This window comes from Vespula pensylvanica, chromosome 2, assembly GCF_014466175.1.
Source record: "Vespula pensylvanica isolate Volc-1 chromosome 2, ASM1446617v1, whole genome shotgun sequence".
In the NCBI taxonomy this organism is placed as follows: domain Eukaryota; kingdom Metazoa; phylum Arthropoda; class Insecta; order Hymenoptera; family Vespidae; genus Vespula; species Vespula pensylvanica.
In genome coordinates, this window is record NC_057686.1 from 15,734,029 (window position 1) to 15,747,920 (window position 13,892).

The 13,892-nt window shown below is 32.5% G+C and overlaps 1 protein-coding gene across 2 annotated transcripts in view; it reads right to left on the reverse strand.

Moving 5' to 3' along the window:
* Positions 1 to 153: 153 nt before the first annotated feature.
* The window catches only part of LOC122638029 (ribosomal protein S6 kinase alpha-5-like), a 59,755-nt gene continuing 46,016 nt past the window's right edge, over positions 154 to 13,892 (reverse strand). For both annotated transcript variants that reach the window (XM_043830638.1, XM_043830637.1), the window contains exons 2-7: positions 7,473 to 7,547; positions 6,897 to 7,115; positions 6,646 to 6,761; positions 5,462 to 5,662; positions 4,300 to 4,728; positions 154 to 4,052 (exon numbers count right to left, since the gene is read on the reverse strand). In XM_043830638.1, coding sequence (XP_043686573.1) covers positions 2,457 to 4,052; positions 4,300 to 4,728; positions 5,462 to 5,662; positions 6,646 to 6,761; positions 6,897 to 7,115; positions 7,473 to 7,547 — 2,636 coding nt within the window. In that variant the 3' untranslated portion in view covers positions 154 to 2,456. The remainder of the gene's footprint in view (positions 4,053 to 4,299; positions 4,729 to 5,461; positions 5,663 to 6,645; positions 6,762 to 6,896; positions 7,116 to 7,472; positions 7,548 to 13,892) is intronic.

Here is a 13,892-nt window from a genome sequence, read left to right on the forward strand (position 1 = left end):
ATATATATATATATATATATATATATAAGATATAGAGAATATTTTTAATATTAACAACTACAACTTTGCACAATATATAGGAAATAAAAATCTTTGTTTCTTAAATTAATTAAATATTTAGGATTGAGGTAATAATAAACATTGCTAGAAAAGTACATTATATAAATAAATATTGTATCATGATATATTTAACAACCAGTAGTAACAAAGGTAGGTGTCTCTTGTATGTATTTATCGCAACAGAACAGCACTCTTTATCGTATGATACAAGCTTGAATTTGTATATAACGTCGTATATAATATATGTGGTATATATATATGATATATATATATATGTATATATACATATGTTTGTATGTATACATATATATATACACATAATATATGCTCTTGAAGGATTTTATTTCTTATATCGCAACAATTAGATATCACTAGAAAAAGAGAATCTGCTTCCACTATTGTAACATAATAAATGTAACGCATCATTTATTATGTTACATTACTTCTGGATAACCGATTAAACTTACAATATTTAATGACTTTTACAATCCTAAATAGAAATATATATATATATATATCTTCTTATTTAATATTATTCTCTAATACAATGTTATATAGTAAATATATAATTTTTTCTTTTTCTTATATATATATATATATATATATATATATATATATATTTATAATTAATATCTATAATATTGTGAAATTACACAATTCGGTAGTAATTAGTGTATATACATAACTCCATTTCAATGTTACATACAGTTCTTTTTGGTCTTATAGAGCAGTGTTGCTTCAGTCGTCTTTGGTAGTAACGTCCATAGAATTTCAATTGTAACTATTTCGAATCAAAAACACAAGACGTTTTTCGTTAGCATGTCTGTTCCCTGAGTTGGTATACAACCTTTTCAGTCTTTGCCATTTATTACTTCATCTTTCACAGCAATTACCACACATCAGGTAAAACAGTCGTTATCTAAAGGCAATTTCAATAATACCTTGTATATATGGAAAACTATGCGTAAAGAATATAATATAGAGTAAACCAACATGACTATATATACAAACAAAAAAAGAAATCCCTCTTTCTTTTTATTAGTTTTAAATAAGGAAAATTACATACTTGTACCAAAATCACAAAATGTATAAACGCAAAATTTGCTAAATCAAGTACTTTGCTCGGTTCTCTTCTTTTTTTTTCTGTTTTTTCTTTCTTTCTTTTTTTTTCTTTTTTCTTTCTTTTTTTTTCCTTTTTTTTTCTTTTTCCTTTTTTTTTTTTTTTTTTTTTTTTTTAAGAAATACATTGTATCTCTTTGCATTAACCAGCATAACTTTGAATAATGGTGCGAAGTATTAATTTATAATTAAATATACTCACTCTTGTGTCCGATTAAACATACAAGATTATCTTTTCATGACGAACCCCTCATCTAATTTGTAAACGTCTCATTAAGTAATGTTAAATTGAGAAGAAAACAAACACAGATATGATAATAGAAATAAAGTACCAAAAAGATGTACATGTATGTAAGCGATACAAATATCATTAATCGTGAATGATCCATTGGATCATAACTTCTTTTGTTCGAAAATACTTCGATACAAATTATTTATTTCATCATTTCCTTTGCAATGTCCCAACAGTTCTAAGAAAATCACCTTTAACATTTAATTGATCTCTTATTATTTAGCATGAAAATTGAATGTTTAAAGTTATTAAATCGAGGATGAAGGTTTTCCTCCCATTCAACAAACAAACATTTATATAGAAAATAAGATAATATCGATCGATATTGTTTTAACCTCGTGGAGAACATGTCAAAACATACTCAATGTTATCTTCCAATACATTCGACGCTTCACTCGATGCATTCATAGGAAATGGACATTTTATTGAGGCACATTTACTACGTATCTATCCTAACAACTTATAATGGATAGTCGACTTTTCGCTGATCACAGACAAGCGAAACGTGATTAAACACAAAAAAAAAAAAAAAGAGAGAAACAAAAAAAGATTACACACATTCACAAAAAAAAAAAGAGAAAGAAAGGAAAATATTTTATATTGTTTTTTTGCTAATATTTATATCGAAATAATAAAAACAGCAGGAATCTGATAACTATGGTGTTAATAATCTAATAGAAACGAAATGATTTGACCCTGACCGTAAAGATACAACGATAATATCCCCCTTTCCCCTTTTCAATCTTTTTTATACAAAATCCTTAGCAAGAACGTATATTTTCTCTGGTTATTCTAAAAAACATGGCATAAAATGAAACATATGTACAATAGTCTAAAAGACCTGTCTCTCACGCATTAGGAATGATGTAACATTTATAATATCTTGTACGTAATTCCCAAAAGGCAGCGCACTATTACTTTATTGTAAAATGCATAGGAAACTAAGTGAGAATAAGACTACCGCCGAGACACGATATAGGAAACATTACTCCACTGTGATCGTAGTAAAGCGTTTGGGCCGTTTACCAGCTTTTTGTTTTCTATGAACATTAACGTCTTTCTTGTCGGTATAAGAGGAGGATCCACAAGATTCCATCGAGCTGTCTGAATTGCATACATTTTGTTCTAATTTTCGTTTCCTTGATCTTGTAACCGGTCCATTTCTATTGCTACTGCTATTACTCTGATAGGATGATTCGCCGTCAAGGTCGTTGTGTCTCTTGTGTCGTTTAGTTTTAGAACATCCCTGTTGATACGGATCGTCATCGGTCATGTCGCGTTTGCGTCGTTTCGACTTTCCTTCTAGGTGTCGATGATTATTTATTTTTGGAGAATTGGAATCGGAGGAAGACGACAATGAACTCAGATATTCGTTAACTTTCTCCTCTCCAAAGTCAAAAGCAATAGGTTGAGCCGGTGATGCAGAAGTAGTTACGTTGGTGCTCGTGCTGGATGGTCGCACCAATGGAACTGAAAGAGTCGAGGAAGTTGTAGATGCCGAAGAGGATACCGAACTAGACGTCGATCGTTTGTGTAATTTACGTCTTTGAGCTAACTTAGCTCCATCAACTTCTCGTAAACGAAAACCTTCGAGTTTGTCTGATGATGATGTAGGAGGATACGTGGAAGTATTGTCCGAAACATTCGGATCGGTCATATTGGTTGACTCCATTAACCAAGGATGATTGGCAAGGGCCATAGCGGTGAGTCTTTTGTTCGGATCGACCGTTAATAAACCTTTTACCACTTGCTTGGCTAACGGTGATATATGACACCAATTGTTAGAGTCGAAATTAATCTCGCCAGATCTTATGCGAGAAGCTAGATCTGGCGAGCCACTGACAAATAATGTGTTACGGAATAATATGGAATACAAAATTGCACCTAAACTCCATAAATCGCAACTCTGATCGTATCCCTGTCTGGCGATAACCTCCGGCGCTGCATAAGGAAGCGTAAAACAAGGCGTGTGAAGTGGCTCGCAACCACGTTTTATCCTAGCGAAACCAAAATCAACAATCTTCACTGGCGAGTCCTCGCCTTCGTGAACGAAGACAATATTTTCTGGTTTAAGATCTCGATGAACAACGCCACGAGCGTGCATGAAACGTACCGCGGACGCCAATTGCCTCATCACACGACTTGCCTGTTGCTCGGTGAACGGCCTTGGTCTTCTTAACAATTCACCTCCAGAGAGTAACTCCATCACTAGATATGTATGCGCTCTATCTTGATGTACTTCGAGCAACTTGACAACGTTTGGATGGCCTTGGCAACTACGTAGCAAGCTAGCTTCTCTACCACAATCCATGCGTCTACTAACGATCTTCACAGCAAATTCCTGGGCTGTTTTTCTATGCCGACATTTACGACATACCGAAAAACTTCCATCACCTAATGCTTCCTCTCGTAGATCAAGCTCGTACGTTTGAAAGAACGTTGACTCTTCGAAACGTGCTGCTAGAACGTCCGATGCTGATGGCCTTTGAGAATCGGTTGTAGCTTCTGTTTCCTCTAAGAAGATATCTCTGCTTACTACGTTCTCGCTGAATAATATCGATGGTGCCACGTAAGAATAGCCCTGTTAAAGTAATCATGAAAATTTTTCTTTAACGATGAACGAACGTAGATATATCGTACTGAAATATGTCAGAGATAAATCTCCGGTTAGAGATAAGTGACTCGAGTTAAGAGTAGAAAGAAAGAAAAAAAGAAAAAAAGAAAAGAAAAGACTGAAGATTGAAAACACAGAGAGAAGGATAGAAAAAGAAAATAAGAAAAAAAAAAGAAAATCATAAGCAATGATAGAAATAACAAAGTTGTCTTACTCGAAAGATTTTGTCGTGATTAGGTGGTACAACTGCCGGACTGTCAGCGGCAACCATTTTTGTAAATTCGTCCGAGAAATTACTGGTATCAAGTTCGTGCGTGATACGTGGCACGAACGGTGGAGCGATTTGTCGTTTTTCTAAAGCATCCCAAGTGAAAGGTGGCGGTGCTTTTTTAAAGAATGGATGTTCTTTCAGTTCCTTGGCGTCACGTGGTCCACCACCCAGTCTTTGACGTGGATCCTTCACCAACAAACGCGAGATAAAGTTTCTTACTGTTGGATTAAGATGACTGGGTATCGGTGGCTCGGTCTTTAATATTCTCCTTGAGATCTCCTGCTGGGTATTTTTCTCTCCCTCGACCGTAAAAGGAGAGGCGCCAGTGAGAAGCTCGTAAGTTAGCACGCCTACACTCCACCAATCCACAGCCTGTAATACCCAACAATTTATTATCAATAAATAAAATACTTTTCTCCATTTGTATGTATATATGTATATAAAAATTGAAAAAATTATATATATATAAATGATGTTATATATTTTATATATATATATATATATATATATATATATATATAGTCGTTAATTAGGATCGTTAGTATCACTTTTTATCAACGTTCTATCTATAGGACGGGTCAAAAGTCCCTAGGTAGACCGAAAGTTTCTTAAAGATTAATTACTCTTTTTTCAAGATTTTATAGGCTAATTTTGTTCTTCTCCTCTCAGATTATAAAACTTCAAATTATCACGAAATAAAAAATTAAATTGCACATATAAATATGTATATATGTATATATATATATATATATATATATATATATATATATATAAAATGAAATTATAGAAACTAGTCAGGACGTTGTTGATTAGGGTCGTTAGAACATCCTTGTTTTTATTAACATCGTATCTGTTTCGTGTTATCATTTATCTTTTATTCTTACTTCCTCCTCTCTTTTTATTTCTCTATTAATTTTTTTATTTTCTTTCTTTCTTTCTTTCTTTCTTTCTTTCTTTATTTGATATAATTACGAAATGATTAGAATTATTCTCGACGATAGGTAATAAAATTAGCATTGATCTATTGGATACGTAAATTAGTAGGCATACGTATGTGTTACGTAAAAGGCATATTAGGAAATAAAATATAAACATCCTCACTCACAATATCGTGGCCTGCGGAGCCCCCTCGTACCACTTCCGGTGCCATGTACTCGATAGTACCGCAAAACGAATATGCTCGTGCGTTGCTATCTCTTTCATGCGGTAAGAATTCTTTACTCAATCCAAAATCTGTAAGGACTATATGTCCTTCTCTATCGAGTAGTATATTCTCTAGTTTGATGTCTCTGTATATGATACCCAACTGAAAGAAAGAGAATATTTTTTTTTTTATTATATCATTCATCGTCGAGTTATTCGAATGAGCCAATTGGAAATACAGAATGCGGTATTAAAAATTCCTACGATATTTTACAAATAAATAAACCTTTTTCGAAACATTTTACCCTTGCAGATAGTTTTATAATTTGAACAAGAAGAAAAAGATCAGTGACTGAAGATTCTTCGTAAACTATTAATTGATTTTTAAAATCACCTTGGACACTTATCAATATCCTGTAAACGCTATATAATTCTTTTTTTTTCTCTTTTTTGATTCGTTTCGAAATAAACAAAAAAAAAAGAAAAAGAAAAATCGAGATAAATAATAATACGTATTTTTTTTTCAAACTCTCGAAATAAACCATCATAAATGCATGTGTCATCAATAATACAGCCTTGGAAAATACAACTCGACCTTATTTTCAGACATAATCAATATTTGTAGTATCCAAATATAATCACGAAGGAATACGCTAAACGTTACACGTCAATCGATAGAGCTATCGATTTTATTCGAGTATTCCGAAAATACTATATTATTACTACTATTGTTATAATACGATTCGAAACTCGATAAATTAATAGCGATTCTGGTAAACCGAGATAATCGTCTATATTGACGACAATCAATGTCATCGTCGTAATCATTATTACCGTCGTCATATCTCTCTGATGATCAGGCAAAAGAGTACAACTTAAATTTTCTATCTACTTATTACTTATGTATATATTTACTTATGAATATTTTATAAGCCCAATTAAACGATACATACATATATAAATATTATCAACTTTCACATTTAAAATCTAACATTTAAGAAATCTGCTTTTCCAATATATTTTATACTACGTTTAATATTAGACAAGTGTTTCTTTTCGGGAAAACTTAATAATTATAATTTATTAATAGATTTTCTTTTGCCTGTCCATCAAAAGTATAATTATAATATTCATTGTAGAATTTACCTTGTGCAAACGTTCCAAAGCCAAAATTACTTCGCCGATATAAATCCTTACTTCGTCTTCGGTAAAATGTTCTCGTTGATATAAATGAGTAAACAATTCGCCTCCGCTAACATAATCTGAAAATTCCAATATTATATTTTTTTCGACTTCGAAAAGAATAAGAAGAAGAAGAAGAAGAAATAGAAGAAATAGAAAAAAAAAGATAGAAAAAGAGTATTCATTGAGTAATCATTGATGATTCTCTGACTTACCTAAAATTAAATGTAATTTGGCGTCAGTTTGAAAAGCATAATGGAGCGTCACTAAAAAAGGACTGTCCCTAACAGCTTCGAGAACTTGTCTCTCGGTCTTCGTATGTTCCGTTGTTTTTTTCTTTTGTACAATCGAGGCTTTTTTCAAAACCTTCATGGCATAAAGACGACCAGCATCGGTTCCCATTCTTTTTCGTACCAGAAACACTTTACCGTAAGCTGCAAAGTCGATCAATAGAAGAGACACACGTTCATCGTATTGATCCTAATTTTTTTTTCTTTTTTTATTCTTTTTTGCCATTTTTTTTTTTTTCGTCGACGGGGGTTGTCTTCGAGATATATTAAGAAAAAGGGACGGGTTAGTCGAGAGACGGAGAGAAAGAGAGAGAGAGAGAGAGGGTGGGGTAAACAAAAAAAAAAGAAAAAAAACATTGTTAACAAATTGAGATTACAAATATCGAGTATTTTCTAAAGGAATCACGTAACTTTCGCAACATGAAGTCCTAGGAAAAAGAAAGGAGAGTTTCGAATCTTTTTTTTTTCCTTTTTCTTTTTTCTTATAATTCGATTACATACCTCCCGTACCCAAGACCTTCAATAAGTCGAAATGAGACATATCCACTCTTTGACCACCACTGTCTTCGAGATTCACTGTAATCAAAAGACAAAAAAATAGATTAGTATTATTAACAATGTCTCCTCTCAGTAAACGGATTTTTTTTCTTTTTTTTTTTTTTTTTAAATTTTCTTATTTAATTAATTCGAGTTTCGATCGGTCAAATTTTTGTTATCTCAATGTATCAAAGTTTGAATGACATCGAATCTAATCGAATCGAATCAAATCGAAAATTTTTCGACAGAAACGAAAGGACTTTCTCGCAATACGTACGAGAAATTTATTCCTCGTCGCAAAGCAAATTCATCATGAAGCGTTAAGTGTCACAGGGAAATCGAGATGGAGTCAATTAAGCGTGAACGTTTTCAATCCGACAGCTGTCCTCGTAATAAAATCAGGTGTTAACAAATTTGCTCGAGTATAATCTATCGTCTGCGTTATTTCCTGTGCTTGTTCGTTCGCTCGTTTGTTTGTTTGTTTATTTGTTTTCCTGCTTGCTGTACTTATTACTTATAGTTAGATTAGAAATTCTTAAAGTGTAAACTACGAACCTATCGGTCGAAAGAAGGAAAGATAGTTGTGATAAATATTAAAATATAATAATAATTTACACACGTTTCTTAACAAAGTTTTACTCGTTCAATTATTACTTCCAATTTTTTTTTTATTTTCATGCTAACATCTTTTATGTAGGCCATATATCAAAATAAATTTTGTATTGGTCGCTTATCAATCTATTTTTGAAATAGCAATTACATTTTCGAACGGATAACGAAAAACGATCGTTTTCGAAATTAGATCCCGACCCGTAAAACTTTCGAAAGCCCTCATTTATGTATGTGGATCATTCTCAATGACGTTCGAGCTTCCATGCTCTCTTTTATCCGATGATCGAGAGAGAGAGAGAGAGAGACACACACAGAGAGAGAGAGAGAGAGAGAGAGAGAGAGAGAGAGAGAGAGAGAGAGAGAGAGAGAGAGAGAAGAGAAAAAAAAGAAAAAGAAATCTTTAAGGCCGAGCTTTCAACATAACATAACCTCGTCGTCCTATTTCCATCGTAAACAAAACGTCGTTAAGAATGAAAAACAAAAGTATTTTTAATCTCTATATCGGAATCCGTTTGTAAATTATTATTCGTTAACTACATCATTTTTAATGATCCTACAAATGAAAATTAAAAATTAAAACAAAAGAATTATATTTAATTAATTATCTGTCAAATTAATATCAACGACATTTATTCTTGAGGATTTGTTAGAAATGAAATAAAATAAAAAAAGAAATAGAAAAACAAAATTTGGAATAACATAACCTCGAAAAAGAATAAAGAAAACAAAAAAAGAAAAAGATCAGAATTCGGATAAAGACTCGTCACGACATCTGTAGGAACATGTATGAAATTGTTGCAACACAAACAACTTTGATACGTTGAAATACGCGAAAGTAACATTATAATTTTTTAATAAAAACGAAAAATACGAAACACACACGGAGTGTGCAAAGATATACCAAGGTAATATGTAAATAATCGATTACACTTTTTTCTCACGAGAATTATTAACGCTTTCAATTAATCTTGTAGTTTTGATAATTTTACGGGGAGCAAAAAAAAAAAAAAGAGAAAAGTTAACCTACAAAAAATTAAAAAAAAAAAAAGTAATTCGTTTTTACAATCGCTTTTAGTAACTTTTGACCAGTCCTGTATCATATCTCTCTCTCTCTCTCTCTCTCTCTCTCCCTCTCTCTCTCTCTCTTTGTGTGTGTCTATCTCTCTTTCTCTCTTTTTTTTTTTTTTTTATTGTTACTGGCATGTACATCCATCGATGTTGGGCAGTTAAGAACACCGATTGGAATGCCACTTATTTCAAAGTGTCGTGCGCACAAACGTATGTAAGTAAGTATGTACATGAGTATCAAAAGCAAGCTAGCATGCAAGCAAGCAAGCAAGCAAGCAAGCAAGCAAGCAAGCAAGAGCACACCTGCAATACGGATAATGTCCGCAGGTGTTCGCCGTTGGGGGGAAAAGGGTGGTGGGAGGGGTTCAGGGGTCGGGGGGAGGGGGAGAGAGGGGAAAAAAGAGGAAGGAGAAGCGCACATGTGGTAAACGCGTGTGCACTGTGCATACTCCACACGTTGCTTATCGAGCAACGTTGCAGCATCGTTGCAGTTGCAATTGCAGTTATAGCTGTAGCAACGCTAAAACGCAACCCAGACGTAAATGTAAATGAAAATGGAAACGCAAACGTAATCACAATAGCAAACGCGGAATCTCGAAATAACCGAAGGGAATTATTAAAATGTACAAATAAAAATAATATGTAATGATTTTATATAGAGTAAAGGAGAGAAAGATGAGGTGTATGTGTGTGTGTGAGAGAGAGAGAGAGAGAGAGAGAGAGAGAAAGAGAGAAAAAGAGGATATAAGTTTTTTCAGTAAATTTTATTGCAACCAACGCTTGAATTCGATTCGACCGATTATTAATGGCGATTGAGAGGGGAAAGGTATGTGTGTGTGTGTGTAGGTAATTCTGAAGAGACGATGAATTTATCCGCGTTGTCTCATTTCGATCACACGAGATTCTCGTTGCATCGATGTTTAAATAAGAATCGAGATAATATAACCGAGATAAGAAACGTAACATATTTGATAAGAGGCGTAACGAATTTCATTTATTTATTTACTTGTTTATTTGGTTTCTCGATTTTTTTTCTCCTTCTTCTTTCTCTTTCTTTTCCATTTTATTTTATTTTATTTTATTTTATTTTTTTTTATTATTCCTGCTTTGACGATACGCAAACGATACGCGTCTTTGTTACTTAAAAAATTATTTTTATTATTCTCGAGTAGAAAGAAGATATGTATGTAAGTTTCGTGTTGATTGATTGATTGATTAATTGATTGTTCTTATTATTATTAATCACAGATATAATTATTATTATCACTTCTATTTTACGAAATACAGACTGAATGAAAAGTTCGTAGGTGGGTTAAAAGTCCCTAAGCGATCTCACAAAAGATTTATCATTCCTTTTTCTTGTTATCGATCACAAGGGAACTTTCGGCTCCACCTAAGAACCTTCGGCTCATTCTTTGTACAACAGAAGAGAAGATTTATTCGCGTTAATAGAGAAAGAGAAAAGAACAAAAAGTAAAAGAAGAGGGGAAAAAAAAAAGAAACAAAAAGTTGATGTCAAAGATAATAACATTAGGAGGGAGGAGGGAGAGAAAAGCGCATATTCAAATGGACCCACTTGATTCTCTACTGCTGCAGTGGGAGCTACGTGGCAAACCGAGTAATAAGCAACGATGCAACGATTTGCATGTACTTAACCTAAAAAAAAAAAAAAAAAAAAATGATAAAAAAACTCGAGATAAAAGAATTACCGTCTAACGTGCTCGTCGCCTTGACTTTTTTTTCTTCTTTTTCTTTCCTTCTTTCTTTATCTTTATTTTATATGGAATATATATATATATATATATGCGTGTATATACGTATATGTATATATATGTATGAATGTGTGTGTGTGTGTGTGTGTGTGTGTGTTTGTTCATATAAATTAGTAAAAACAAATGAGAACAGTGTTTAGTTAAGAAGATACAAGTTTTATCTTTTGTTAAAATATTGAGAAGAGATAGAAAAAAAGAAAGAAAGAAAGAGAGAGAGAGAGAGAGAGAGAGAGAGAGAGAGAGAAAAGCGTTCAGAATTGTTGCGTTTTTCGTGGCAAAAGGCAGACACTGAACGATATCGATTTCTGTTCAATCAAAAGTAATTGTCTTCTAGTATCTGTTCGCGCGTAGAATAGTCCGGAGTAGAGTAATAGTTAGTCTCTTTCTCTTTGGTTAAATAGCACTCGTCGTTGGTTGCTTTCACTTTCCAATACGCCGTGCTTCTGTTTAAACTTTGTGTCTGTTTATACAATTCCTCTTTTTTTTTTCTTCCTTTCTTTTCTTCTTTTCTTATTCGTATAATATACATTCGACATATATCGAACGAGAAAAGAAAAGAAGAAAAAGAGAATAGAAGAAAGCTCATCCAACAACGTCAAGAAATTCGTAGGGAAACTCAAAATAATTCTCAAAACTCAATACTAAAAATATTCCAGTGCATCTTTCCGAATTGTTTCTAAAAATCGATTACTCTTCTCCTCTCTCTCTTTTTTTTTTTTTTCATTTTTTTTTAGACGTTTCAAACTTGTAATATAAAAAAAGAAGGGAAAAAAGAACAAAGAAAAAATAATTCGTTTCAAAATTAGTCTCAATGCTTTGGAAATCGCTCAAACCACATATGCGGTTCAATTCGTACAAACAAGGAAATGAAAAGAAGAAAAAGAAAATAAATAAATAAATCAATCAATCAATACATACATACATACATACATACATACATACATACATACATACATACATACGAACGGACAAAATGAAATGCAATCATCGAATTCAACGAACCGCCGAAAATTCAATAAAAGAAACGACCGTATATCGAAATATAAGTCGATAATATCTGTTATTCGGCGGCCATCTTTAAAGTTTCTAAGAGCTTCCGCATTTTCTTTCTCGAATCTTTTGAAAGAGAGAGCGAGAAAAAGAGAAAAAGAAAAAGAGAAAAAGAGAAAGAAGAAAAGAAAAAGAGAATGATACGTATATATACGTGTATAGGTACATGAACATGTAAATGTACAGACGCAAGAAGAAGGGAGGGAGAGGAACAGAGGAGAGGGTTCGTCTCTCGATTGTCCCCGGCCCTGACTGTTCCCTGAGAATTCATGTCAAGGTAGTAAAAGCGACCACGATCGCGCTCTGACTATCACACAGTTACATACTATTTTATAGGTATACGTATATATGTATGTATAAGTGTTTACATGGGACACATATACGTACATACATACGCCTATATATGTGTATACATTTATATGCAAGTGCACGAATGTATATGTGTATATATTATATATAATGTGTGCATGTACATATATATATATATATATATCATATATACACACATATATACTGTTAATACACACACACATATATATATGCATGTATATACACATATACGTATATACACCCATCATATATATGTACATACATATACACGTCCGTATCTGGATCGACGGTACAAGATTCGTGTTCGGTTTTGCACGACCCACTTACGTCGACTGGAATTACCTTCTCGTGGCACTCCTTTAAACAAAATTTCGTAGAAACGTTAAGAGAAAATTCCAACGAAATCGTAAACGTTATTACATATATCGCATATCACGTCCTTGACGTCCTTGACTTTAGTTTCCTAGTATATCTCGTGTTATACATTGAAATAATTAATTAACGAAGAAATCTAATCGGAATTGGAATTTTTTCTTTTTCTAGTTTTTTGTTTTTTTTTTCTTTTTCTTTTTCTTTTTCTTTTCAATTTTATCGACAAACTCTTCAGAGATCTTTAAAACTCGACGGTTAAAGAGTTTCTTCTTTCTTTCTTTTTTTCTTTTTTTTTCTTTTTTTTTTTTTTTTTTTTGAACGACAGTGAACTTGATGAACTTCTATATTTTCGGTTGATTCGATTTATCGCTTATAAACCATTTGGTTAGGAGTTACAGATAAAATTGGATGGATCGTAATCTTTGATCTTCAATTCTTTTCTTTCTTTTTTTTTCGTCGTAAGTTCCAAAGTATCGACCAAAAAAAATTATTTAGTACACATACGTTTATAGGTACATATACATATATACATACGTACAATATATATATATATATATATATATATACACACACAGTATATATACGTGTGTACCACCTTCTTTCGTCGTCGTTTGTTGTCGTCCTTGTGGAACTTACAAACCAGTGGTTCTCATGTCAACGAACGTTTGACAATAACTTCCTCTTAATCTTCTCTAAACACAAGACTTACTAAAATTTCAAATTTCAAAAAGTCATACGTTTACGTTCCTATGAAAATATTTGTATGATAATAATTAGAGTCTTAAGTATTTAACAACACAATAATTCTCACCTGATACGAATAATAAAGTTTTTCTAAAACTTAATAATAGCTCCGTAACCGATTTATTTCAAATTTTAAATATGAAAGATCCAAGAATTTCATTTATTTTGCAAATTAACATACTAACAATTGAATTAATGAAATTCTAAAGTTTCATTCTGATTTTAATGATACACCCTATATGTGTAATATCCGTGCAAACGTGTACCAGATGAATGTAAGCCATAACTGTCTATAAATAGAGCGAGAGATACCAGGCGTTCCGGTTTTTCGGGATAGAGAGGATTCTACCGGTTTTTAACACCTTATAATCTTTAGTAGTCTTCTTGTCTTGTAAAAAGATATCGCGTCCAAGCATTGTCATGACTTGTTACTGAC